This window comes from Anopheles funestus, chromosome 3RL, assembly GCF_943734845.2.
Source record: "Anopheles funestus chromosome 3RL, idAnoFuneDA-416_04, whole genome shotgun sequence".
In the NCBI taxonomy this organism is placed as follows: Eukaryota; Metazoa; Arthropoda; class Insecta; order Diptera; family Culicidae; genus Anopheles; species Anopheles funestus.
In genome coordinates this window covers 69,343,508-69,371,483 of record NC_064599.1, presented here as the reverse complement: position 1 = coordinate 69,371,483, position 27,976 = coordinate 69,343,508, and the positions used below count along the sequence as shown (strand labels likewise).

The window sequence follows — 27,976 nt, the reverse complement described above, 5'->3', positions numbered from 1 at the left end:
TGTGCTAGGTCCTTTCACGTAGTAACATTGTCTTTCATTGTTTTGTTTGCGTGTGAGTATTTTTATACAACTTGTTTTGTTTTTTTTTCATTGTTTTGTTTCATGTTTTCAAAATGGTTTTTTGCGGGTTTCGCTGGTCTAGTAATAGTTACATCATATATCCCTATCTTATAGTGGCCTTATCTGTAGTTTGAATCTCTTCTTTGATTTGACTTTCTTCTTTTTTACATAAACACGCCCGTACTCTCGCTATCTCAATTTGGATTGTTTGTTATTGTTTTTCTGCCATTCCACTAACAAAAATTGCTGCTTACATTTGATACTGAAAGAATCTTACAAGTAACAGTCTCATCATATCTCGCCACAAACCACGTTTTCCCATCGGTCATCTTGAATTAGTAGTAATAGCAGTAATAGTTGTGTTCCCCTTTATATCCAAAACTAAATCAAGCATTGCGATGTGTGCTTCATACTCATTTCTGTTTAGTTTTTCTCTGTTTTGTTGTTAATGCCAATCACCTTAGTAGTTGTTTTACTTAAAGTTTTCTTTCCTTTTTCATGTTTGTTACTTGTGTTACGTTTTTCATTAATAGCAGTATTTTCTTTCATTATTGTTTCAGGCCCCGAACATTTAGCATACACATAGAGAAAAACATATCACTTTTCTTTTCAATGCTTATGGTTTTTTGCTTGTTTTATTTGTTTGTTGCATTAAAATCAGTTTATTTTAATTGTCTTATAGTGTATAAATAAAAAAAACGCACATTTAATCAATTAAGGAAACTCATTTTCTCTCTCTCTCTCTCTTTATCGCGTTCATCCGTTACTCTGCTAGGTTTTGCTGCTGTTTACTTAAAAATTAAAAGTAAGAAATGGTTCTTTTTCCGTTTTGCTGTTGTTTTTTTCTTTTAATTATCTTCTGCACATAATCCCTTTTTTCCATGTGTACGTGTGCATGTGTGTTGTTTTTGTTTGTTTTCGTAATGGTATTTTGCGTATTGTGTTCTACTAGCAACACACATACATACAAACACACACACACACTCATACACAGCAGCTCTTTTCCATCGCTTATCATTTTCTTCTAGTTGGGAGTTTTCACTTATGGTTGTAACTTATCATTAAAAAAAAGAAAAACGAAAAAAAGAACGAAACTCTAAATACGAACCTAACCTCACTTATGCTTTATAGTAGGGGCTTTTCTCTTTCTTTTTTTTTGCAAAAATGTATTTTTTTTTATTTTACACACATTTTTCCGATCGTCCTCGCGCTCTTTTTTTTCTTTTGCTGTTTTGTTGAATCAAATTCGAAGCTATCAGAAGAACAAAGTTCATAAAATTGAGCTAATCGGAAACAAACAAAAAAAAAAACAGAAGTGAAGCAACAAAGAAATAAACAGACAATAAATCTATACGAAGGATACAAATAATGGAAACCGATACAGAGGTAATAAAAGCAAATTGGGTCTACACAAGTTATATAAAGGCCTATTAAAACAAGATAGAAAAAAAACAGTATAAACAGACAACGTGTCTGGGTTTGCAAGAAAAATTGTCAATAAATAAACTACAATGTACGTAACACTAAAAACACCACGTGTTTTGCAGTAGAAACACGATAGAAACGAATTAAGCAAGAGGTAAGCAAAAACATAAAGAAAAACGAATGTTCCTTTTCTGAAAAAGAATCAAATTTGAAAAAACTGTAACCCTACAAGAAGAAATAAAACGGAAAATAAACAATAGACAATAAAACTAGCTCAAAACATAGGGATAAGATATGAAGGTAAAGGATAACCGAAACAAACGAACATGGAAAAAGATATTAAAATAGGAAACAAGTTAGATTAGAATTTAAAACTTGACTTCAACCTAACCTTTCACACAAACACACGCGCGCGCACACACACACACACGCATTCACACGACAAGAGCCGCTATTTACACGACACGCTCACATCTTCATAACCACACACACAAACATACACACACACGCATAGATATATCTCGCTTATTGGAATTAAAATTAGAATAAAATTACAATAATATAATAATTATACTCTACACTAATATGCTAGGCAATTTCTATCTCTCACTTAGACGATGATCTCGCTCCAAATCCGCTACTTAAACTGAAGGAAGGTTTTCTTCTCTGTGGATGTATGTATGTATGTATGTGTGTGTGTGTGCGTGTGTTTCAAGCGTGGCAAGGATGGGAGATAAGTTATCCTTACAAAACACAAAACGAAAGGAACGCAAAAAAAAGAAAATGACTTCAAGAGAAAAATGCTAAAGCAAATCAGTACTCAATCTCTTTCTCGTTCTCTCTGTTTTTTCCTTTCCCTTTTCGCTTCCTGTCTGTTTCATTGTCTTGTTCTTATGTGGGTGTGTGTGTGTGGGTGTGTGTGCCTCTAGTACTAAATAGTAGTAGTATTAGCATCAATAATAGTGTTTGTGGCTTTTCTTTTCATTGCTTTTCTTTTTCTCGTCATCCATTTTCCTGTAAGAATCTCATTTTAATGTGTTTACTTATACTGTTTTCCCTTTACTTCATAGCTCTTATTTTTTCTTCATATCTCTCTCTCTTTTTGTTTTTTTTATCACACGCACACTTGTTTACTCACACACGCACACACGCACAAACACTTCCATATCTGTAAGGTTTTTTTATAACGTTTCGTTAAACTATATTTTTTCTTCTTCTTTTAATCTGCGGAATTATAGCTTTATCTTCTTTTGTATAATTATTTGTTTGCTTCTTTTTTTGTTTGTTGTTTAATCTCTTGGTTGCGTTTTTCTCTCCCTTCCTCTCTCTCTCTCTCTCTCTCTCTTTCCCATCTGCGTGCGGTTTTTGTTTTGTTCTGTTTTGCTGAATATGTTTAGTTTTGTTTCATCTTTAAGCCTGCTACCGTCTTTGCTTTTCCTGGTTTTCATATTGCATTCTTTCCGTCGCATTCTCGCTCGCTATCGCTAAAGAACTATTTACAAGTGACGCATTTTCAGTTTCTGCTTTCTTTTCACTTTCTTTTGTTGTATGTTCAGTTTGTATGTGCCATTCAGAGTAGGGTTTGTAGTTAACATTGTTGCTTAGTATAACGATTTTCTTGTTTGTTTTCCCCATTTCTTTTTTTTCTTCTATTGCATCAATTGCTGCCTTTTCCTTTTGTTTTCCTGATACTGATTCCAGTTTTGCTTACGCGTTCATTAAACTGTTTCTGTTTTTTTTTGTTTTGGTTGTTACACCATCTGCCTTTAAATTATCCATTTGCTTTTTTTATTAAAAAATTACTATTCCATTGCTTTGAAAAGGGCATAAATTACTTTTCTCTGATCCACTTTTCTAAATAGTTTTGTTTTGTGTTTCTTCCTCTTTTGTTTTATTATTCTTCGTTCTCTCTTTTCTGGCGGTGTGCTTATTGCATGTTTTGTGAGTGTCTTGCATGTTTCTGCTCAAACCATTTCAGGGGTAATTGTGTGTGTATATGAGTGTAGTTTTATTCTTCTTATACAATATACATTTTGCTCTTGTGCCACACGCTACGAGGGATTGGAGGTTTGCTACTGTACAGAAACGTTTTCTTTTGTTTCTTTTTTTTTTGTTTGCTTTTTGTTGCACATTCTTATCAAGGAGAGGTGAGTTGCGTGTGAGTGAAGTGGATTTGCAATGTATTGTATTTCTGATGCATTCTTGTTTAATTTGTGAATTCAATCTTTTCTTTTAGCATTTCTTTTATTCGCTTCTCAGCTTATAGTTTGGCTGTTTGAAATTAATGTTTCATCTTGTGTGTGTGTGTGTGTTGTTTTTTTTCTCTTTTTGTTTTCTACTAAATACACTACCACACACGCACATATACAATAGAGCTGCTCGTGAGTTCTGTTTTCTGCTTAATTCTAATCCCTCGTCTTCCCACATCCTGTTGTCACTAAAACTAAGTTCTATATCCGTAATGCTACGAACCTTTCTTATTTGCTCCATTCAGCTTTTTTTCTCCTTCGTTCGTTTTCTTTTTTTGTTTTTCATCACACTAGGATTTCTTTTGCACCGATCTTGACACCGGCCTAAGCGCCAAGCGGAGATTTATCAGGGAAGAATGAGGTTCGTCACTTGCAATGCAGCTTCGAGGGAGCTCTTCCTAGACGTATCTCCGGGCGCGCGTTTAGTTTACACATCATTGAATTCTGCTTTCTCTCCGACACTCTCTGTCTCTCTCTCTCGCACACACACACACACAGCCTAACTCTCTGTCTGTTTTCCTACGATCGTGATCGATCGGTCGGTGGAAAGCTTTCTTTAATAAAGAGAAAAAAAATCGAGATCTATTAAGAGCAACATAGCGCTCCTCTCATCACCACCTCCTCAAACCGAGTGACTCCTCTTACTCTGTTCTCTAGTTTGTTTGCTGTTGCTTAGCATTCTCCTTGTTTTGCCAGCAGGCTTGTCGCTTTAGTTTTTGGCTTCACAATTGTATTCTTCGTTATTCAACACCCACTACCGTCACCCGTCGGACACTAAAATACTATAATACAAACCAGTTCTGACTTCTGACCGCATTCTATATAATGATGTTTTTTTTTTGTTTTGTTTTGTTGGGTGTTTTAGGCTTTCTTCCTTTCTCTTAACGCATTAAAAATTTGTACAGATGTGTAGATGTAGTTTGCGTGCGCTCCATCGCACCTTGTGTCTGCCTCTTGTGGTTACTTTCGGGGTTTTTTTTGTTGTTGTTGTGTTTGTTAGTGTGATCACTTACGCCTCGAGTAGGATCTTGTGAATGGTGGGATTGCTGGCGGTGGCACTACTACTGTTCGGTCCATTACTACTGCTGCTGCTGCTGCTACTGGTGGCCACTACGACCGTAGTTGCGGCTGCTGCCACCGGTGAGATAGGTGAGGGCGATGTAGAGGAGGACGAGGACGCGGTGGGCACCATGGGCCGTTGAACAACGGACACTACACCGACCGGGGCCGGCGAAGGTGATTTCTTCGACAGGTTCAACGGTTGCTGGCTTGGCTCGAGCGAGGTAACAACAGTGGCACTACCGCTGGCAGCACTGCTACCGATGTCTACCTTCAGCTCGATCAGGCGCGGTGATGGTGTGAGCGGTGGTGCAACGACTACCGACGATGGGGAGGCCGGTGGGGCCGGTGACGTCATCGTGGAGTGTGGCGACTGGAAGTAGCGGATGCTCGTCGACGAGGAAGAGGACGGCGAGGCCGCCGACGGTGGTGACGAGACGACCGAAAGTGAGGACGACGAGGACGAAGAGGAGGACGTGTCCGGCGGTGTCAAACTGCCTGGGGACGGTGTCTGCTGGGCACGGTGACCAGTCGTAGTGATGACGCTTGCCGCTGCACTGCTACCATGAATCACCTGCTGCCATCGGCCGGACGTTGACGATGTGGAGGACGAACCTCCGAATGGGCATCCGTTGGGGGCGGATGACGCAGCCGGACTGTTGCTCGATGACGAAGAAGAGGAGGAGGAGGAGGAGGACGATGGTGCGGGAGATACAGCAGATACGGTCAGATGAGGTGAGGCTCGCTGGAATACCCCATTAGCGGTGGGTCCGCAGACAAGCAAACCACCCTGTTGCTGCTTGATGTAGTTCTGCTGCTCCTGTGCGGACTCGCGCATAATGTAGTTGTGGATGATGTCGGTACGCTTCATCTGTTCCGGTGTCATGCGCGGTTCCTCCATCAGTGACTTGGCCAGCACGGAGTGTGTGCTCGAGAGGGACGAGTAGGTATGATGATGCTGCTGCTGCTGCTGTTGCTGTGCTCCGCCAATAGGTGGCTGTGGACTCGACCTGGCAGAAGACGACTGAAGGAAGCCGGTCGTACTGCTGCTACTTTGGTGGGACTGTGTTTGAGGTCGCGTTAAATGCATATGCAGCTGTGACTGATGGTGCTGCGGTGGTGATGGAGCTGCCGCTGTCACTACGGATGATTGCTGCTGATGCTGCTGATGGGGCTGTATTGCGGCAGGTCTTGGTGAGGAAGAGGACGCAAGCACGGTCGCCACGATGGGTGAGCTAGACGAGGAGGAGGTGGAGGAGGAAGAGGAGGACGAGGATGCGGACATCGTAGAGGAGGAAGCCGCTTCCGCTTCGCTCTCACGGTGACGCATTGCACGGAACTTTTTGTGCGGCTTGTACGCCTCATCCATTAGGCTGTTGGTGTCGTACAGTGGCGGTGCTTGCAGGACTCGCTTGAGTACCGGCATATTCTCAACGCTCGCATGGCGCGCTAGTAGTGTTTTGCCCTGATTGGTGCTACTGCTATTGTTGTCCTCTAGCGTTGGGTCTTCGAGTGATGACCGTGGGCTGGAACAGGACGAGGAACCACTGCTAACGCTACTACTGGCCGGCTTCGGATGGAGCAGCAGATGATGGTGGTGCGGATGGTGTGATGGTTGTTGTTGTTGTTGTTGTTGCTGCTGTTGCTGCTGCTGTTGCTGCTGCTGCTGCTGTTGCTGTTGCGGTGACGGATTGTCGTGCTTTTCATTGCCCGACTCAATGCCGGAGTCAGTGGGGGAGTCGAGTTTGCGGTAACGCGACACGTGATGGTGATGATGATGGTGCAGATGACTCGAGGCAGACGATGCGGACGAGGCCGACGAGGAAGACCCGACCGAGCGGATGACTGGCGTTATGGTGAGCCCGTTCTGTGCGAGATGCTGTGCCGTACCACCGATCAGATCATCCTCTGCCGACGAACCCGAGCTGGCACGGTGGCGAATGATCGGACAGGCACCGGACAGGGTAGCGGCGAGCAATGGAGCGGCAGCCGATGCCGCCGAAGAAATGCCACCGTTGTGGTGATGATGGTGATGGTGCAGGTGATGATACTCGGACGACGAGGACGATGACGATGAGGAGGAGGAGGAGGACGTTTCCGTCGATTCCGTGCTGGACACGGAACTCATCGGGCTTTTGGCAATCTCCACCTCGACCTGATTACCGTCGCAGCTCCAGCTGGCCGGGCTCTTCGCATCCAACACCGCACCCTGATCCTCCTCGGCCGACCACATCTGCTGTCTGAGCAGCTCCTTGTGCTCCGTGCGAAACACGACCAGCTTCTCCGTGTGCAGCGTACTGAGCGTGCGGAGATCGGGCATCGTACGCAGCAGCTCCTGCATGAACTCCGGTTTATCCGGCCGATTCTGGGAGATGACCGTCTGCAGGCACGCCTTCAGCTTCGTGTACATCCGCTCGATCAGCTCGACATTGCGCAGACCGGGCCGGTCGGGCGTGATCAGCACGATCGCACAGAACAGCCCAATTTCGGCGTCGGTCAGATGCATCGAGTTCATGCGCTCGGCAAAGTTAAACGTCGAGTCGACGAGGAAACGTGCGTTCGCACCGTTCTGGATGGTGTCACGCCGCATTACCTGCCCATTTAGGCAGATGATCGAGTTGATCGAGGTGTCGAACATGCAGATCAACCGCACGAACAGCGCATCGAACAGACCCGCCTTCAGCAGCGTGAACTTGTCGTCCTGTGTTAGCAGCTGGAAGCCGGGAATCATGCCGGCGAAGTCAATCACACCCCGGATGACGTGTGCAAAGCGCTGACTAAACTCTTGCTCTGATTGTAGCTCTGGGGCTGGATTGAGTGGACATGCCTACAATAGAAGACACAGAGAATGGGAGAGAGAGAGAGAGATTAGATTAGTGGACATCGAACACCTTCTGTTTCCAAGATCTTAACTATTTCCAAGTGTCTGCCAAGCTGTACAATCCCGTATGCAAATCATCTTCAAACACACACGCCTACGGGTCTAGACGTACAGCGGTTCAAGGTGATCTTCTCTATCGTTCATCTGCCCCCGGAAGCGCGAATCGAGCACGTCTTCAAAGAAGCTTCCCAAAATTCGCATCAACCTTCGTGTACCATCCATTTCGACCATGCCACGCTCCACATTTTTGCCACTAAGCAACCATAGACAGAGAGAGAGAGCAAGATTGAGATAGTCGCTCTCTATTGCGTGAGTGTGAACGGTGAGTGTGTTTATCTTTTTCTACGCAAAAAAAACAGGCTACTTAGATGGAGCAGAAGCTCAATATTTGTCAGTTGTCACCTTCTCAAGGTCGACGAACTTTGCGAGTTCAAGGTTTTCGCGTTATACCTATTGTTGTGCGAATGGAAGGCACACGGCTTGAGCGAGAAAGAGGGACAGAGAGGGATTAATGTATACGCAGTTGGCACGTACGGTGTGTATGTGTGTGATAAGCGAAAAGGCAGAAGATGGGCCCGTTGACACGTTGACACAAAATGGAGGACATACTTCCAGTAGCCACCACTGGCTACTGGCTGGTGATTTTTCTTTTTGGTTTGTAATGTGAACACGCACGAACTCCCATTTGAGGTTAGGTTGGGCAAACTGCTGCTTTTGTTTGACTTTTGATAATAACGAGTCCCGAAAAAAAAATGAAGCTTTATCAGCCACCGACAAAAAAATTGTCAGCGTGTTGGGAAAAGATAGACACTATAGGGTGCAGGTTATTGACTTTCTGCTTCGAATGATGACTTAACAGCTTTTTTCTTCATTTATTTGTTTTTTTTTTTGCGGAGAGTTCTTTGTATTCTTTGCTACATTCAAACAGTGAGCAAACATTCCGCACATTGTGAAACGATTGCGATTAATTAATCTCAGTAGACGACTCTACCTCGTGCTCCCTGGTTTTGTCCTCACTCAAACCCGCCTGCTAACCTTTTATCGGTCATTACCGGTCACGTTGTCACGTCTTTGCCAAGATGGAAGATTTGTTTTGTACGGTAGTTATATTCCCTTCTCGCTCTGCCCTTACGGCACGATTGTGTTTCCTCGTGTGCGTCACGGTCATGGTATGATTGCGTTGTTAACGGTGCCTGAACGGTAGGTTCCCTCTCTCCCTCTCGCGTGAACTTCAATTTTCAAGGACAGCAACAGAACCGTTACCGTTTGCGCGCTCGCGTGTATGTGTGTGTGCGTGTGTGTGTAGCGGACTATTTGCGCGACACAAGCGCGATTCCCCGCGCTTCCTATTCTTTTTCTTTCCGTTTTCCACCCCTTAATTGTCTCCACATGGCAACATGGTTTTTGGTGGAGAACAAGATGGAGACGCATGGCTGCTGACGACATTGAACTGGCTGCGCGGGGTTCTCTCCGTTTCAATATCGGGAACTACACGTTTCGCCACAATACACACTGTAAACACAACGTTACTCAAATTAATTCTATTTCCGCATTTTCGACCGCACATCCAACCATTCCCGTTCGGTAACCTTCACCGTACACGGGCGTGTGTGTTTTGCGTCACGCAGCCCACCTCAACATCACCATCATCACCTTCTCTTATCGGTCATTCCGGGTTAGCGGAATACACACCGCGTACCGTTCCAGCTTGACTAACGATACGATGCGAAGTCCCTGGGCAATGGCATTTCTCGGAAAATTGTTCGATTTGTGAACGGGGGGAAAATGGGCGAGAAGGTAGATCATGATGCGAGGGGTTAGTTTTGCGATCGAAGCAACAAGATTTGCCACTCACGAGGGAGGAGGAGGAGGAGGAAAAACACACACAAACACACACACACGCGGTGGCTAAAGTGAAAGATGCGACGGGAAGAGCAGTGTTAGGAGAATATAAACAACACACAAACAGGAAGTCGATCGTTCTCGGGAGGTACGTAAACCACCCCTTGTGTGCAGCACCCACACACACACAAGCAAAAGGCACACGAGCGAACGATTAAATTAGCGAAACACAATTTCAAGGTTATCGCGCAGTCTGTTTCCCCCCTCCAACCCCCCCACTTTGTTATCTCCCAACCTGCTTCAAACATCCCCCCGAACGCTCATCAAACATTCCACTCTACACATCCCATCTCTTCTTCCCACACGGGGTGGGGATTTCTGTTATCGTTTGCAATAAAACCCCCAACCGATAAAGAGAGAGCGAGAGAGAGAGAGCTTGCGTATTTCAGTGACACATTGTGCGAGTGTTCTGAGTCGGGCGGGTGAGTGATGAGTGATCGTGCGCCCGCGCCCCGTTTGCTGAGTGACCCGCCGGCATTTGCAAATGCCGTTGACCTTGAGAAAGGTTTCCCGTTCTGTGGGGATGGGGCTAAGCGTGAAGAATATTCCTCAAAAAAACCGACAAACTTACCAAAGTTGGCATCGAGTAGCTCGGACAGTCGCGGGCCCGCTGACGCATGGCGGTGACCTTTTCGCGCGTAAACTCGCACGTTTCGATGTGGGCCTGCAGTACGCTCGCCAGCAGACGGGGCTGATCGTCCAGTTCGCTTGCCAGCGCCCGCTGGTTGCCACGGTTCTGTGTGCTTTGCTGCATCGCGGCCAGTATGCGAGCCTTTTCCCGCTTCGGCACACGCCCAAACCTGACCGCTGTTTTGGGGGGAAAAGAAGAAAGAAAAAAGAATCATATTTAGATCTGTTTGTATTTGTTGTAGAAGCATTTAATTTTAGTGTTTAAAGGAAATTATATTAGAAGCAAATGGGTACTGATTTTCCTGGTGTCGGTCATGCAGAACACGGACAACATCTAAGGTTGTTTCCTATTCCGATTACCTTGCTCTATTTGTTCCTCTTCCATACCGCCAATACGATACCGAATGCCGAGGGCATTCTACTTCCGTTCCGAGACATCCGGATCAAGTTGCCCCCCAAAAAAAAAGTACATAAAAATGCATTGAACGTCCCTGACCTCTACCTATAAATGTTTGTGTCTGTGTGTTTTTTTTGGTTTGAAATTCCTATTACAGACACTCAGAGCAATGCAAGCGAGAAAATGCACACGCAGACACAAAAAAAAATGGCAGAAGACGTCCTTGACAGCAGAGCCATGATTTGCTGTGTGAAGGTAACCTTTTGCCAATGTGCCGATGATGCCGAGTTGAACAGAGACAGACAACACTACACTATGCCAATCGGTCTCTGGCGAAGGTTAATATTTACCGATAGTTATAATCGATCTATCGCTTTACCATCACACTACCACAACAATGATCGATGACCATGGAAACGTACGTAGCTTGTGTACGATCGGTCCGCTGCTTCGAAATACGATCTACGATCGTTTCGAGCTGGGGGGAGGTCAGTTGCCGGTTTGTTCCATGCAACTAGCTTCCGCATCGTTCATTGTGCCCTTCTCCATACGCAGCGGTGTGTCACCTCGATTTCTCAAGATCGACCTCAAAAATCAAATTTAAAACACAAAACACAAGGCGTGAAAGGTCGCACTGCTTTTTTGTTTTCTTGACGCGAAGATCCCAAACTGTCTACTTCCGGCGGCGGATTAAGCTGCTTGAGGGTGAATATTGAGGGCGCAAAAAACCCAACCAGACGTGAATGTATCACCGGTATCACACTCTCACTTTCTGAAACCTCTAAACCTACTTTACATCCTCGTACTCTCACTTTTTTCCACCAGCAGTACCATTGAATGGGGGATGATTTTTTTTCTCTCCCTCTCTCTCTGTGATCATATGATCTTTCCCGGTTTGGTGATGCTTGTGCTACATTTGTACAGACATCGAGTCATGGGGTGAAAAGGAGCACACGGTTATAGCTGGTTGTATTTTCTTCTTTCTTTAAATGGGTATGCGACACACCAGCCTGCAGTTGAATGACCCCGTTCATCCTTTCTCCAATTCAAACACACAGACGCTGGAGGCTCGTTATTAAAAATAACACCTTTTGCCTGTCCGCCTTTCTTTGAAGATGAAATGGGAGAAAGATAAGAAATGAAACCTTTCGATGCAGCTCGTTTAAAGTGTGACACATTTGTAACGTTCTTGTTGCCATATGGCGTTATTGTTTCATTTTTTTGGTATCTTTTATTTGTTTAACAATTGTATTATTTATGTTTTATTATCTTTTATCTGTTTATAAGTTTGCAAAACAAAACATTCAAAATCTATTTGTTCTACTTATAACGCTTTGTTGTTGTAATTTTCTCTTTCTTCTCTTAGCATGGTCCCATTTACATAGGCAACTGTCTGTGACTGAAGCTGTTTCACTTTCTGTGTTTTTTTTTTGCTTCCTTTCTTAATTAAAGAAATTTAAAAATGCCAGACAGTTGATCGCGACGATGCTGCTGCTGCTGCTGGCATGATGGCTCTCGTTAGCCAGGAGAAAACGGTCACAGCTGCCGAAAACCCACACAGCTGATGTGCGCCGGGAGAAAGGTACGTATCGAAAGAAAAGTAGGTGAAAATCGTGGCCAATTCTGCTCCCCTCTTAAGGGGTCTCCATTCACCTTCACCGGACTACCCAAAACGAACCGAGTGGAAAAGAAAAGTGAAATGAACCGGCACGCACCGGGGATGTGGGGAGGTAAGAATGGCGGGGGGGCTTGTGGTGTATGTTGTTTTCGTTAAAACAATGCAGCACCAACATCCGAGAGCACCATTATCGCCCCTTATGGTTTCGAATGGTTTCGAACCAAAGGTGGGAGATCGAAAAGAAAACCGGCACACGGGCTGCAACAGCACAACAAACAAGGCGCCACGGTTACGGTTTGCGAAGAAAGCAGCAAAAGCAACAAGATAAAACATGGTGGAAAAGGCACTGTCTTTCTCTCTCTTTCTCTTTCCTATGAAGCAAGCTTTCTTTTAGGTCGCGAACGCAAGAGAGAAAGAGAGAGAGAGAGAGAGAGAATACAAAAGTAAGCAGAGTGTACAAAACGTAGTAAATGGATGGAAGATGGCGGGCATTCAAAGAAGGAAAAAAACACGGCCCAGACCACTAGACCCATGGTGTACAACGAAATGGGAAGGAAAATAAAAAGGAAAAGTGTGTTACTTTCTTGACACCGTATCATTGGAGAAGAGGTTAAAGAGATAAAGATATGGGTGTGAATTTTTTCAATAAAACCTAGACCCAGTACCGTACATGAGAGGCACAACAGTGTGAAAAGTGAAATGGTATCGGCTTCTCGTATGTTGCTTATTTATTTGTGTAATTAAAAACACATTTTTTTGAGTAGGAAAAAAATATTTTTGTATAAGTCAATTTTTCAAATGAATAAGATAAAGTTTGAGATATATAAGATAAATATTCAACCTCAACTAACATATAGAACAGCAGAACCGACTAAAACAATGGTCTCATCACGTCAAAACGAAACGCGTAAAACAATGGACAAAACAAATAAACACACATTGCGCGTACCATTTTGCTGCCACAACCTATCACTTTGCTGCTGGAATGACACGGGAACAATTCACAGCACAGGGTGGTATGATTGTGGGCGACAAAAAACGGAAACCACTGCGCTCGGCAATAAAAAGAAAAAGGAACAAAAGAAAACACTTCGAAAGTGAAGGTGAAAGTTGAACAGCCGCACGCGCGCATATTGGGATCAAACACATTTGGGTATTTTTTTTGTTTGTTGTTAGTTGGTTCTCTCGCTTGGTTACATTTGTATTTCATTTCACTTTGCTTGGAACGCTTTGTATCGCTGGGTTTATTGTGTTTTGAACATATTTTCCTATTATTCACCATTCAATAAGTATAATGACCCTGGAAAAGCTATATTCTGATGTGGCACGAAAGATTTTTTTTTATTATTTCTTGTTTCGCTCTCTTTCTCTCTCTGTCTCTCCGTTGCTCTTCTGTGGCCTATTTGCTTTAGGTTAACCTCTATTGACCTTTTCGTTTGCATATTTCCGCCCATTCTTCTTGTCCGTTTCGGCATAGAACAAGTCCACTTTCTAGTGGTTTTCGGTGCGGAATTGAGCGGAACAATGAGAAATTGCTTCTCTTTCCGGCCAATTTGTGTTACACTCGATTCGATGTTTTTTTTTTGTTTTGCCCTCCCCATTTTGTGCGCTCGTGCCCTTGACCCTAAATGAGTGACAACTGCCCCCCCGCGTGTGTGTGTGTTTGAGTGGCTTCACCCGCGAGCTTGGGTGGTTTCTTCACCCCCCCCCCCCTTTCCTTTACATCGGCCAAATATTTAGGGACGCGGATAGGGGGGTTGCAATAGGCGAGGAAAGAGAAAGCTCTTTAGAAAGCCAACTATCGTGCACTCGTTCACACTCGCGTAACCGCAGCGAGATACTTTCTCTCACCGGCGTTGTGCGCTTTCGCTAAAATCAAACATAAGAAAAAAATATACAAGGGAAATACATTCACACAAACACTGCCCCGGTGAGGTTATTCCCGTGACAAAGTCATGGCTCACGGTGAGTGAAGCCATTTGCTAAAGGTCACACACGCAATTGTTCCATCTCGCTTACATCGCAACCCTTATTTACCCTTACAGTTAAGGGTTAGATAGAGAGAAAGAAAGAGAGAATACTGTGTGTGTGTGTGTGTGTATTTAGACATTTGTGAAAGCGAACACTCCATAAAAGGTACCAAACTACGTCAAAACCACCAGACCCAGAGTTCGAACTGGAATCAAGGTCAAAGATCACGTTAATTCTGACATCTCCCCAGTTTCCCCGGTTCAAGAGAGCAAATGCAGTCAAAAAAAATACACACACACGCAAAGGAATTCTCACTCTCTCTCTCGCTCGCTCCAGCATTTTTTTGTCGCTTGAAGCAATGTAATATAATTTAAAATAAAATTAAAGAAAAAAAAAGAATTGAGCAAATAAATGTTTGCCAAGTGGGTAAAGTGAAAAAAGATCCGAAACGACACCTACGTGCATTGTGATAGGAGACAACTCCCTTCAGGATGCCCTTCAGTATTGGTAACTCTTCGGCCATTTTGTTAACTTGTTATCTGTATCAAATTATGGGGCCTTTTCGTTTTTGGTTGCTGTTGTTTTTTTTCTTCTTCTGTTTTTTGCACTTTTAATATTTGGTAGCGTATTTTTGTTTTGCACTTTCACTACAGAATTCACTTCTGGCACCGTTTCTTTCTTTTCTGCTTCTTCTCTTTCTCACCGTTTTCGAGACACTACTGTTTTAACACCTTCGCTGTGTTTTTCTATCTTCTTTCGTGTGATGCTGTTTTGTGTTTCGCGCTACCGTATTGTGGTTCACTTTCTTTCACGTTTTATCGGCTTTCATTGTGATTTGCTGGGTTTTGGAACTTTTGCACATCACTTGCATATGTTTGCACTTGTATGTTTCGTATCGTTTGAATTTGCTTCTTCTTGCAGCAATCATTAGCTATGATGAATGTGGCTTCTTTTTCTAAGTGGATAAATAATTTATAAAACACTATTAGAATAAAAGGAACTTGCACTGCAAATTGCTTAAATTTATTACACTTTCCCAATCGGCACTAAAAACGTACGTTGATTTTTCCTCGTTTTAAAAACGCTTGCAACTGTAGCGCTTCTATTATACACTGATAGCGTACGAATCAATCAATCCACTGCTGCACAACCCGGCAAGGATACCACCGGCAAACGATGGGAAACATTTTAGATAATAAGAGCAAACAGCAGCACACCAATTTCCCAATTTGCGGTACCCGGACGGTCACGGTGAAAAGCGCAAAGCACCCGTTAATAAGCGCGCCACCGTGTGCGCGAAACATTACGGTACGTCTTTCTTGAAGCGACCGTTCGTCACCGTCACCGAATTGGCGAATGACCTCGAACTTGTACTCCCGGTTTCTGGTTGAGTTTTTCAGCCGTACCGAACGCTCCGTTCGCCGTGAGCGGCATTGGGGGATGTGTGTTTCGTGTTTTATCGGTTTATTTGCGCTTTGGGGTTGGTTTGTTGTATAAACGCATACTTATAAACGTGCTAGAAATAGAGAGAGAGAGAGAGAGCGAGCGAAAAGGCCCACACACCGAACAGGGGGGGAAAGGGTGCTAAATGCCCCGAAAAAGGAAGAGCCATCGGTGTAAAAGAAGAAAACAAAAGGACATTTACAACCCACTCTTTATATCCTGACCGTACAGCCATTTACCGCAGATAGCATTTATGTATGGGTGACCGTGTTCTCTTTCTCATTCGCATACTTGGAATTGTCGGTCCTTGGCCGACACAACGGAACGGAAACTACCACTCACACACACGCATATGCACGGGAAAAACACCGACTGTATGGGATGACCTTCGCCTTGCCACCCATTCAAAAGGCCAAATCATCATCATCATCATCCACCGATCAGTGGCTTGTGTGTATGCCGATTGCGCACTTGAGCGTATTAAGCACACACTGTGTCACTTTGTTTCTGCAGAGTGGTCCCTGCCCCAAAGTGTTGCGGCCAACACTTTTATGGTTTTCAAAGGATTTTTCTATTCACAGTTTTGCTTGCAGGACAATCCTAGTGCTGGTTGGGAGGAAGGGAACAGAAACCACCTGTACCACACAATTGGGAAAGGTAAAGCACACAATCACACGCACGTTTTCTGGCCGTTTTTGGAAGGGATCATTTTCCGAACACTTCCAACAATCATCACCTTCTATTTCTTTTTTCTCTCAAAAAGCACACAACACACGTACAATATTTGCACTTTTTCGCACACAACCGTAATTGGGGTAATTTTGGGGGATTGATTTTTTTTTAAAATTATTTCTAAAACTTTTTTTCACTATTTTTCCTGCTCGGACAATTTAAGGGCAACAAATGACGTTTTTTTTACTTGGTTAACAAACGTCGCACGACGAACCAGTGTAATGTGCACTACGCGCAAATAGCAGCAAAAGCAAACCGGGACGGGCGCACTAAAAGCACACATACACAACACACACACACACAAAGAAATGCGCGCGCGCTTGGTACGGGCTTTTGCTCTCCTTTTTCGCAGCAGCCCGGTTCAACGGCTCATCGCTCACTGGCGGGCGGTCGCTTATAGTTTTGTTTGGTTTGGGGCGCCTCCACCCCAAAACGATGCGAGAGCGAGAGAGAGAGAGCGTGAGTATCCACATTCCGCTCGCATATGCATATGCGCTGGCACTCACCAGCTCTCATGATTGAGTGGGGTTTTTGAGTCGGAAAGCGCGTTCAACCGGGAAGCGGCCATGTGCGGTGGCGGTGAGCGAGTTTTTATCAATGTCACCCACACACACGCGCGCGCTCGCACACGCCGAAGCGTTTGAAGGTTTTTATCGAGCTAATGATGATGGACAATAAGTGATGGAGGCCGCAGTACCGGAGCAAGCTTCCGTACGGCTACTGCTACACTGACCTCTCCATCTCCACGTGCTTTTCGGTATTTGGCGGTCACTCACTGATCGCGGTACTCATCTGTCTGATATCAGACTTTTCATTTAAATCCAATCATTCAAAGCAATTAAATTTAAAAGAAAAGTTTCCTTAACAGTTTTAATTATTACTTCTCCAGCGAGCTTCAACCGGGAATTGCCCTTTGGTGTGGCTGAGATGGCGGAAGGAACTCATTGGACGGTCGCGCATCGACACAACATTGTGTCGCGCTGTATTTGGCCTTGAACTTATCCGAATTGAATGTCGAGAGCCCCAAACATGTACCGGGGCGGCGATGGGGACGGTTCGAGTGGTTAGGCGAACGGGCGGTGCTAAAGGTGGGTGGCAGGCCCGAAACAGGGTGGAACAGTGGGATGATACGGTGCGCGCAGAAGCAGCACTTTATCGCACACGTCAACGCCACCAACGACAGAGAGAGATAGAGAGTGAGAGAGAACGAGAGTAAGTGGGAAGCATTTATAAAGAAGACAAGTAACCAAATCTTCTTCCTGAGAGTGTGTGTGTGTGTGTGAGTGGGAAGGTAGAAGGGAAGGGTGGGTAATACGGGGAATTTATTTTTACACACACGTCCATGACCCTCCTCTGTATCAATTCCACTAAAATTCTGCTCCCACAGGGACTCCACCAACTTTGTGCTAACTATGAACAAAACTATACGCGTTCTAAGGGGGTGACTGCCTAGTTCCCACTTGGGGTTTTTCAATTCCTTTCCCATTCGCACCCATTTTCCTTGCAAAGCATATAACGTTTGGTGCGGTCCATGCTCTGTGTGTGTTTGTGTGCCACGTAAATTAGATTGGAAAATTGCGCGCCTATACTTCGTGGAAAAGGTGGCACACCACCTAATCCTCCCATCCAAGCTCAGCCATTCCATCGTGCCAAGGTCATGGTGGAGTGACGGCCATACATGTATGGCGTTTTATATTTCCTTTGACGGTTACCGGGAATGAAAATGCGATTTGGGGAGAGAAGAAAAAAAACTTCTCCTCCAGGTTTTGTACTATTTTCTTTTGTCTATTCATGGCTGACCTTGAACATCTATTTTCCAATAACCTTCCACAGAAAAGTGGCAATGTGTTGCGTTTTTAATGTGGTGGGTTTGTGTTTTTTTTTTGAATGAGTTTTCTTTTGCCTTATGTTTGCCACCAACAGCCGCAAGTTCAGTTTGTCCTTGAAGTGGAGGAAAACGGCCCCGAAGGTCGACCTTCGAAAGCTTGTATTTGTGCAGGTGGACAATTTTACGAAGCTGCTGTCGGTGCTAATTTTATCCACCGTGAACGATAAGAACTTTGCAAACGAAGAAAATCGAAATAAAATAATTTACGAAATAAATGCCATATAGTGGGATAGTTCCAATGTAAGTTATGAGTCAATAGCAAATAATTTTCAGTTACTTGTTTCCTTCAAAAAATAAAACGATAAAAATATCTGTTTCAATTATTTCATCAATTGAATCAGAAGATCTGGAAATCGCCAGGCGTATAACAATTCTCAATCCACGCGTCGTTTGTGTGTGTGTTTTTTTTTAATTTGTTTATCACTCATCTTCCAATCCATCCAGAACGCAGCCACAGTTGGATATACTCACAAATGGAGCCGCCTGGTCCGTGTCCTTGACTCGTGATAACCTTGATTCACCCTCGCATTGCTATCTCTGTCTGTTTATTCTATCCGTAACGTTCTTGTTTGCTCCCATTCTATCTCATTTTCTCAAATGAGTAACCGAACAGAAGGTGTGAGAGAGTGCCAGTGTCACTCATTGAGTGATACTCAATAGATCGCTCTCAGTAAAGCTTGATACGATAGTACCGAAAGCTCTCGTGTAGATGGCGTCACTGTCGCGTGCTTTGTACGATATGTGCGCGAAATACGTTTGAAATTAAAATTACGATTAAAATTAAAATCAGTTAAAGTAAAAATAAATAAATAATGCAATTGAGAAGAAATTATATGCTAAAATGGAAATTGTATTCAATGCATATTGTTTTGCCTCGTACTCACTTCATATGCTCGATGTTTCATATTGCGTGCTGGATCGTTGGTCCGTTTTCAGAACCCGAACGACCAGTAGGAAACCCGTTACAGTTCATCGACACGTGAGTTCGTGAGTAGGAGTTTGTTCTTGTGCTGGGTGGAGAGTTCAACGACATTCTAAGAACGTTTTCTTTTTGCTGCTACCGGATACAGAGTTGTTGCAAGGGTGGAGCACCACATTACGACCACTGTCGGTCAGTGACTTGTTCGATAGTGGATGTTATCGACCTCTAATTTGACCGACATTTTCCTCTGTCTGTTTATAGGGTTGGAACAAAAATTAGTAATAACAATTCTTTTCCATACACTCACACGCCCGCATGTGGGGTTTAATTGAGCTATTCCCTAATGAGCCAAACCGTTTCAGTATTTATGCTCGCATAAAATATGCATTTATCGAACAGAACAGAATCCCCTAATGAACTTTACCATATAACAAAGGCTGTAATTGGCATGCGGAGGTTTTATTCCTTTCCCCTACCATGATGTGTCATTAGTCCATTGAACCATTCATATTGAATATATACGAGCAAAACAAAAACAAATTACTTTAAATACTACTTCCCACAGAGTTTACCCCTAAATGTAGGCTTTACCAAAAATTTGCATTCACTTGAAAATTCCCGCCCCGTACATCCACCCCTAAGCGACAAATGAGACCAGTACATCACACCCTTTTTCACCGAAGCAGTAAAGGTAATCTCTGCTCTCGAATGTACTGACTGGGAGAAAAATATATCTATATGTATTGGAAACGCAAAAATGGTTTCTTCTGGTGAGCGCATTCAAAACCCGCGCTCAAAACCGTACGAGGACAAGTTCATTGACCGGAGTCCCCGCACACACACACGCGCGCCGGGTTACAAATCATGAAATGACCTACTTCTCGGCTGTGAGTGAGGACGCGTCAAGAGACCTCCGTACGGTCTATTAGCATTAGGTCGGTGGGATGAGTAGTGAAGGCGATGATAAATCAAAATTCAGTTACGTTGCAACAAGAAAAGAAAACTTTCCGTTTCGTTCAAAAAGTTGTAAATTGATATTAGCACACCATTAGCAAATTTTAGTGTGGTAATGCGTGTTTTAAATATAAAATACAAAAGAAATATTAATTCATAAAATGTATAATGTAATCCATAAAATAAATGTTGAACTATTATTTAAAAAAAATGTAACAATATTCCGGAAGTTTATACTTTCACTTTGAAAAGAAGCAAACCATCCATCGCAAAGATTAATTTGTTTTCTAGTTCGGTTTTCACTTTCAAACCAATGTTTAATGGAAATCTCTATAAAGCGTACTCGACCAACAAAAAACACATTTGCTATCATAAAACAATTAAGAAAGTGATCATAAACATGGCTTTTATTTTTTGAATTATTGCATATCATATGAAATTCAAAATCAGTTCAAATGGATCATAAACGAAAAAAAACTTTATTTATCGAGCGCAATAAATTGTTTAGTAAGGTTTAGTAAGGCCAGTATTGATCATACGCTGGTCCGGGTAAGTGAAAGTATTTCCCTCCTTCTGCCATTAAATGTAAAACCATGGTAGAGCGGATGGCGGGCGCCAACAAACAGCCATGGTTCGTCGGTTAGCATGTCTCTTTCGCTCGACTGGCCGTTCGTTGTTAAATAGTTTCACTTCCTGCTTCGTAGGAAGACACCATGTTCACACATTTTGCACGCACGGATGGGCTTTCCTCCGTACAGCGATGTGACGATCGACGAGAAAAAAAGGGAAAGTGAAATCGTGTCTACGTATCCCATCGTGAAGAAAAGGGGCTTTGGGGAGGCCCAAGTAAGACAGTGTGGGATGGTGGATGAGACATATTTGTACATAACATTATTTTCCATTCGAGTTTTTGCAGGTGATTGATGGGGTTTAACTTTTGTTTAAAATTTTATTTAAGTTGTTGAATTATGAAAAATAATTGAAAATTGTTTTTGAAATAAAATATTCCTTATTAAATGTTTGGAAAATAATTCAGTACTGTTCTATGACAATAATAGACCAACACAGAGTGATTAATCACAGCAAAACGGTACAGAGAGTATATTTAAATAACTACTATTTACTTGTTTGCAAAAAAAACCGACCGCCTCACATCATCGAAATGGGTCATGATTTGCTTCTTTTTTTTTCTCCTCCCCAACGAATCTGCAAATGAAAAAAAACCCCAAGCGGTCCACCACTATTGCAAGGGCTGCGTACTTTGCATTGACTCATGCGTTCGTGCCATCCTGCTTGTGTGCGCGCTTCGCACCCGCCAACGATCACGATCACGCTTTTCACTCACACGCCACTTTGCCATTCCGGACTTCGGGCCCGAAGTGTTCATTAGCTTATGCAGCTCAGCACACGCGACAACGATGACGATTGCTCAAGCATTCAACTTCAAGCCCGTTGTCTGCACCCCCACCAAACAGGGAGGACACCAGAAGCGGAGAACAGTATGTGCTCCAGATTGTCGTCCGAAAAGCTGTGGACGGGAGCGCAGATCAGGGCAGATACGGATGGAAGGTGGCACAGCCAACACAGTAAGACCTATGCCCGAGGACAACGACCATGCAACCTAATTTTCAACCAAACGAATGGGAAAACGAGGCTGTGGGAGAGGGGGAGGGAGGAGGAGGGGGCACAGAAGAAAGGAAACAACCATCACCCTCCACCCGGGAGGAATAAAGAGCGCAAATCCACCAGAAGACTCGCGTTGGATGGACGAACAACGAGAGCGGGAGGTTCGTCGTCTGCTCGGCTGTTGCTGTCGCGCTGCTGTCATTTTGCTTTGTCGTGAGACTGCTGCTGCTTCGCATAAATTGTAAAACAAGTGAACGACCTGCATGACCGAAATAAAAGTCAACGACCCCCAGGGTCCGATGACGACGACGGGCAACCGCGACGATGACGAACCGATTTAGCGTAAGTGCGAGAGAGAGAGAGAGAAAGGTTCTTGATCGTTGGCTCTGTCGAGTTCGCTCTGTTCACTCTATCGTCCGCCCCTCCTTTGACACCCCCAGAGAGTGAGAGACAATGGGAGTGAAAATGGGGGGATGAAAAAGCCTTGAAACTCGAATGAACTAATCGCACCGCTTCTTCGTTCGAATGAACGCTCCATGAACTTCGTAAATTTTTTGTGGTGTGTGTGTGTTCGTGAATGAATTGCAAAAATGAACCGGATGCGAGGAAATTCCGAGACAGGGGACATTTTTGGATTTTTGTTTTTGTTTTCACCAAAAATTATAGTACATATCTTACGATGCTGTAAATATCTTTCATCTCTTTTAAATTAATTTGAACGATTCTTCATTTTAAAGTAAGTTGAATTTGCATCCCCACATACAACCTATTTCTAGTTTGAATGAATCTCCCACTGTGATCGTGTGTGCGTTCCGGGATCTAATCCGATCGTCTGTAACGATCGTTTAGGGAACTACAACCACAACCAAACGCCTGGTTGTGTGTGTGTGCCCTGGTTGGAGAGCACGATACACCGTGGAGTAAAAATAGAAAACGAAAGTTTCCCACTAACTCCGGTACAGTTACAGGCCCCTGTGTTTTGGGGCTGAGCGTTGCGATGTATTGGCACAGACGAGGGAACGATTTTTTGTGTGTATGTGGAGAAGTGTCCCGTTTATGCTACTTGCGATGCGTCACTTATCATAGCCCTTCCACAATGTGGATTGCATACCTCCAACCCCAACCAGGGTGACGGTTTGATTAAAATTCCCAGTGAAACGGATGCGTTCGTAGTGAATTAAATCCGATTACGAAACACATAATTCATTCCGAGCGTGCTGAGGATGGGGACGAAAGGAAAAGGAAGCGATTTCGCCACAGTGATTGAAAGAGCAGCAAGAAAAGTTTCAAAACGCATAGAGATAACAAAAGGCGGTAATGATAACAAAAATACACATTAAACCCATCATCAATCTTCTCTTCAGATTAATCAAAGAGAGCAAAACAAAAGAAAAAAGAAAAAAAAAATAAGGAAAAGTGAGATATGGTACACAACAAGAAACAAAGCTACTACCAAATAATGTTAAACCAGTCAGCACGGAAGGTGATAATGAGACCTCCTCACACGGTGCCGTTGGAGAGAAAGTGAAACTCCACACATTACCTCCCCAAAAACAAAACAAAAAAACCAAAAAACCTTCGCGCATCAGGCTCGATCTCCTCGACCCAGTAAAATTCCGACAAAGTGTTGGGTAAAATAGGGGATGAAAGAAGCGCAGGGTGTGTGTGTGTGTGCGGGACATCGGTCGAGGCAACTCGGTCCGGGGTGAATGCACTCCGATTTGGAACGGAGGTCGTTCATAGAGCGAGATGCTGATATACGCTCCACCGGAACCGAGAGTGAGATAGAGAGAGAGAGCTCATAGTGTAAGGGTTTCTTAGTGGGAAAAAGGTAAAATATACGAACCACTAAGCCTATAAGCCAAATGGAAGGGTGTAATGAAGAGTGACAGAAAGAGACGAATGAAACGGAACAAAAACCTATGCTCCGGTCCGGAGACACGACAGATGAACGAACCAACAGAATTACCTTGAAATTGTGCGAGCGAGACTCCCGATGTGTCGCTTTCCCGCTCCGACGGTTGTACACTAATGAGAAAAATGGCCGAATGAACGCACAGTGCAAATGGCCGAGCTTGGGCAGAAGGTGAGCAACAGGCGAGAAGAGCGCCGAGTAGAAACCGAGGGGACACAAACTAGGCCGTCGTCTCATCCCCGCTCGCGTTTCTGCCACCCTTGCTTTCCCCCCCCCCCCTTCAAAACTCCTTCAATCCCTTGTTTGCTCACCACGAGCAACAGCAGCTCAGCAGCGATGGTGAACTGAATGCCAGAGCGAACGACACCCGATCAGCTTCTCTCTCTCTCACTCTCCAACAGCGTTCGTTAACAAAGTCCCAAGAAGGTGGGGGATGGGGTTTGCGAGTTTATTTTTCTGACCTAAATAAAGTTCAAAATGATTATGGCCCAGTTAGACGGTCGTTGAACTCGCGCCGATGGCCTCGCTGGGCCTCGCATACGTGAGAGTGAGCAGGCCACCGGACCCGGTTGGTGTTAGAGCAACCGAGATGCATGCAGCACACACGCAACTGGCGCGTTTTCGCTTTCGGTATATGACGTTATGCGTTTGTCTTCTCACTTGGTCGCGTGTACCATCGACTGTTGCGCGCATGCGACACGAAAAACGGAGGGGGAGAGTTGAATAAGGGGGGGGGGGGGGGGGGGAATGGTGCGATAGCGAGAAGGGTGAAAAATTGTGTGCAAAGGTAGTTTTTTTTTGCATCCCTCTCCCCATTTAAGGTGCTGCCGTCTTTTTTACACCCGACAGAAAACTGTTCGCTTTGTGTCTCGTTTTGGTTAACACCGTTGCAACAGCCTGTGGCCCTGAAGCTTTTCGTAGCCCCCGGTTTACTTGCCCTACTCCAGCATCCAACTCGCTTGCATGTCGCCAGTATGTCCCTTGGCCCTTAATATAGTGGGGAAGGGTTTTCGTTCGTTCGCATAAGCAACCAGCATTAAAAAAAACTTGACAGATGCAATCTTTACAAACTATCACAGTTCCAGTTCCAAACTTCCTGACCTTCAAACGCATGAAGATATTGAGATCTTCAATGTTTGAGAGTCTTTTTTATGTTGCGCTGACCTCTATCCATTTCTTTAATGGATCTTGAAGAATAATTTGAAATCATCATCTCCAAACTAGAGCCCCGCCCTCCTCAACTGGGCCATGTTCAAACAGCTCAGTAACTCCTTAGTCTACTTTTCGTTTCTCTATAAACGATTGAATGTAGATTAACGTACCCAACCAGACGTCAGATATAACAAACCAGCAGTAGAAATTATCTCAGCAAACCACAACAGCCGAGGCCGCACATCAGTGAGCGAATTTCTGGACATATTCTACTTGAAAAACAGCTCTGTCTATCTATCAAAGCGACACGAAAGGAGGGCGCACGAAAGACCCTCAAAAAAGTAGACCACTGACCGAAGATTGGTGTGTCCTTCACACCCGAAAATTCGGACACGATGCCAACCGAGTCGGGGCCGGGCAGGCGAAGTGGCTGCACGTCCCTGACAGCCATGTGCAACACCATTTCAATCTTCTCCAATTTTTGGGTTTTCGCTTCGAATTCTCTCTTGCTCTCGAGGGTAGTTATAGTCGGCACCAGCGAGTCTCGCTTTCGACCTTCGCGTGTGGAGCGGAGGTTTTGATTACATTTTTTTCACTTCTGCTAGTGTTATGAGAGGTTTTTTTTTCCTGGAGGAAAGATGAACTAGGGACTGTTTAGATGGAAGTGTACTTTTCCTCTAATTCAAAGGCATTATCCAGTCGAAATCCCAAGTTTCAAAATTCTTGACACGATATTTCTGAATATAACAAGCTGCTAGACATAGTATAATTAGAACATCTGTCCAATCGATTAAAAAAAGTCTGTAAAGACTTGTTCTTGACCAACTCCTCAACATCTTCTTCTCTTTATGTTTGAACGGACCCTAGTAAAACCAGTACCAATACTTCACGTAATTGCAAGTAGAAGAAAGGATTTCTATAAGGTCACTTACCGTCACGACTCATGCCGACGGCGATGCACTTCTTCAACCGGCAGTACTGGCAGCGATTGCGGTTTATTCGCAGTATGCTGCACTGCTGATTTTTCGTGCACGGTCGGTACTGGATCTTCTGCTGTATCGACCGTCGGAAGAAACCCTGTAGAAAGACGAGAGAGATACACCAACAAAAAGGGTAAATATTAATGAAATGCCGCATTGAATTGTGCGAATTATCTCGCATCAAATTAAGTACAGATTAAGCCAAAAGGAAATTGTGATCGTTCTAGTTAAACTCCACCACTCGCACAATAACGTACGTGATCTTCGCAGAGGTTCTCCTCAAACTGCTGACAGAGATCGTTGATGAGATGATCCGATGAGCAGGTGCAGCACGAGGCAGCCGAGGAGGACGACGAGGAAGAGGATCGCTCGCCGGACGATAAACCGCTGCTGCTGCTCTCGTCACCGCTGCTGTTCGGTTCTGGTGAGGCCGCCGACGAAAGGGACGATTCCCGGCTGCGGCAGGAACTGTTTCCGCTGCTACTGCACAAACTGCTCGAACTGCTCGAACTGCGCGCCTTTTTGCACGCTAACCGTTCCTCCAGCTCTGCGTCCTCTTCTTCCTCCTCCACTGCCTCCTCTTCCTCCTCCTCACATCCAGCCTCGATCGCTTCGTCCTCTTCCATGGCGATCGGGCCCTTCTGCTCCTTCTTCTCGATGGCACAAATGACTATACGCTGCTGTTCGTCCTGCTGCTGTTGCTGTCCGTCACCCTCTAACCGGGGTGCCAGCACCACAACGGACGGTGGTACCACGGTGTCCTCCCGCTGCTTCACACCACCCTGCGCACTCAACCACTCTTTGGCGATCGTTGTCTTTTTCCAGGGACAAAAATCAATCTTCGGTGTTACGGCCACCACTGGCGGGGCGGCGGCAGGTGTCACATTGGTGGCGCTGGCCGATTTCACAGCACTGAGTGGAGCGGACTCGAGAATTTTCACCAGCGCGCTGTGACTCGTTTTCAGACTCTTATGCTGCTGTTGCTGAGGTAGTGATGATGGTGGAGGTGGCGCCGATTCTTGAGATGGTGGGGAAGAAACCGGCCGTACGATAACGATCGTATTGACCACCGATGACGGTGCCATCGTTTGATGTGGCGATTGTGTCGTGCTTTGCCCTTGAGTAGTGGCGCCCGTTTGCTGCTGTACAGCGCTGCATCCCATTTTCCCTTGACCGGTTTTCACTTTTTCCCTTCCTTTTTTGTTTCCCCACCCGAAATCAATTCACTTGCACACACACACATGCACACGAGCGCAAACACACTTGGGCACAGGATTGTAGCTTCCAATCCAATGCACGCGAAAAATGGCTTAACAAAGCGCTGTCACACACACGCACACGTTACTCTGCGTTATTCCACCAAAAAACCACGATGGAGACGCCTGGTGTTTGGTAGAGGTTTAGAGTGAATTTTCCATCTTCGCGCCGTTACTGAGCGTGTGCGGGCAGGCTGAAACTTTTGCAACCGATACACATACACAAACCATTGGCTAAATGCACTGCAAAAATGCGCTTCCGGTCGTTAGATGGTGTGCAGCTTCCTTGAACTTGTTTCCCTCCCTTCCTTGGATTGTGAAGCAAATTGTGGGAAATTGTTCTTTTTTTTCTATTTTGCTAAGCTCCAGCCACTAACAACACAGCACAACGTATGGCTCTTAAGGGTTGCCGGAAGGAAATAGAACAAACACTACAAATATCACCCCCTTTTCTTTTCGTCAGTCGAATTCTTCTCCAATTCGTGCTTGACAAATGAATGGCGCTTCTTCCCGCCTGACGGTTTACGCTGGTACACTTCACTTGAATAAAACTAAGCTTACGCGCATTACGGGGGTGGGAACTTACGAAACCAGTGCACTTGTTCCGGGTGCGCGCCAATTCAAACTTTCAACTGAACAATGTTTTCATTTCTATTTCCAGCGCTTTTCACAAACTTTTCTTCTCTTGCCTACACCACGTTTGCAAAACTCACTATACGGGGGAATCGGAACTGATACAGCTTTTTTCCTCCTTGGGTTGATTAGGAGAAGCTGTTTGCAAATCCCTTTGCTTCAATTTTTTTCCACCGGATACCGTACACACAATGCGAAAAGAACAAATCAACCCACCGACGAGACGAGCAGAGCGTACGAAATACGAAAAACGATGCTTTCGCAGGCGCGTCCAGTTTGCGAA

At 44.6% G+C, this 27,976-nt stretch overlaps 1 protein-coding gene and 1 long non-coding RNA gene across 5 annotated transcripts in view; one reads left to right on the top strand and one right to left on the bottom strand.

Moving 5' to 3' along the window:
- LOC125768673 (uncharacterized) overlaps positions 1 to 27,976 on the top strand; it is a 336,169-nt gene that overhangs the window by 94,281 nt on the left and 213,912 nt on the right. The window lies entirely within an intron of this gene.
- On the bottom strand, positions 72 to 27,300 carry LOC125768638 (ecdysone-inducible protein E75). 4 transcript variants are annotated; one of them, XM_049436606.1, is made up of 4 exons: positions 26,062 to 27,300; positions 25,757 to 25,901; positions 10,148 to 10,383; positions 72 to 7,620 (listed from the first exon to the last, which is right to left on the bottom strand). In XM_049436606.1, exons 1-4 carry the CDS (start codon positions 26,965 to 26,967, stop codon positions 4,744 to 4,746), a joined length of 4,164 nt encoding a protein of 1,387 aa, XP_049292563.1. In that variant the 5' UTR covers positions 26,968 to 27,300; the 3' UTR covers positions 72 to 4,743. The 4 variants fall into 4 exon arrangements, with proteins under 4 accessions (XP_049292563.1, XP_049292564.1, XP_049292566.1 ...); XM_049436607.1 differs by lacking the exons at positions 25,757 to 25,901; positions 26,062 to 27,300 and adding exons at positions 14,652 to 15,147; positions 16,372 to 16,934; XM_049436609.1 differs by lacking the exons at positions 25,757 to 25,901; positions 26,062 to 27,300 and adding exons at positions 14,652 to 15,147; positions 16,555 to 16,932.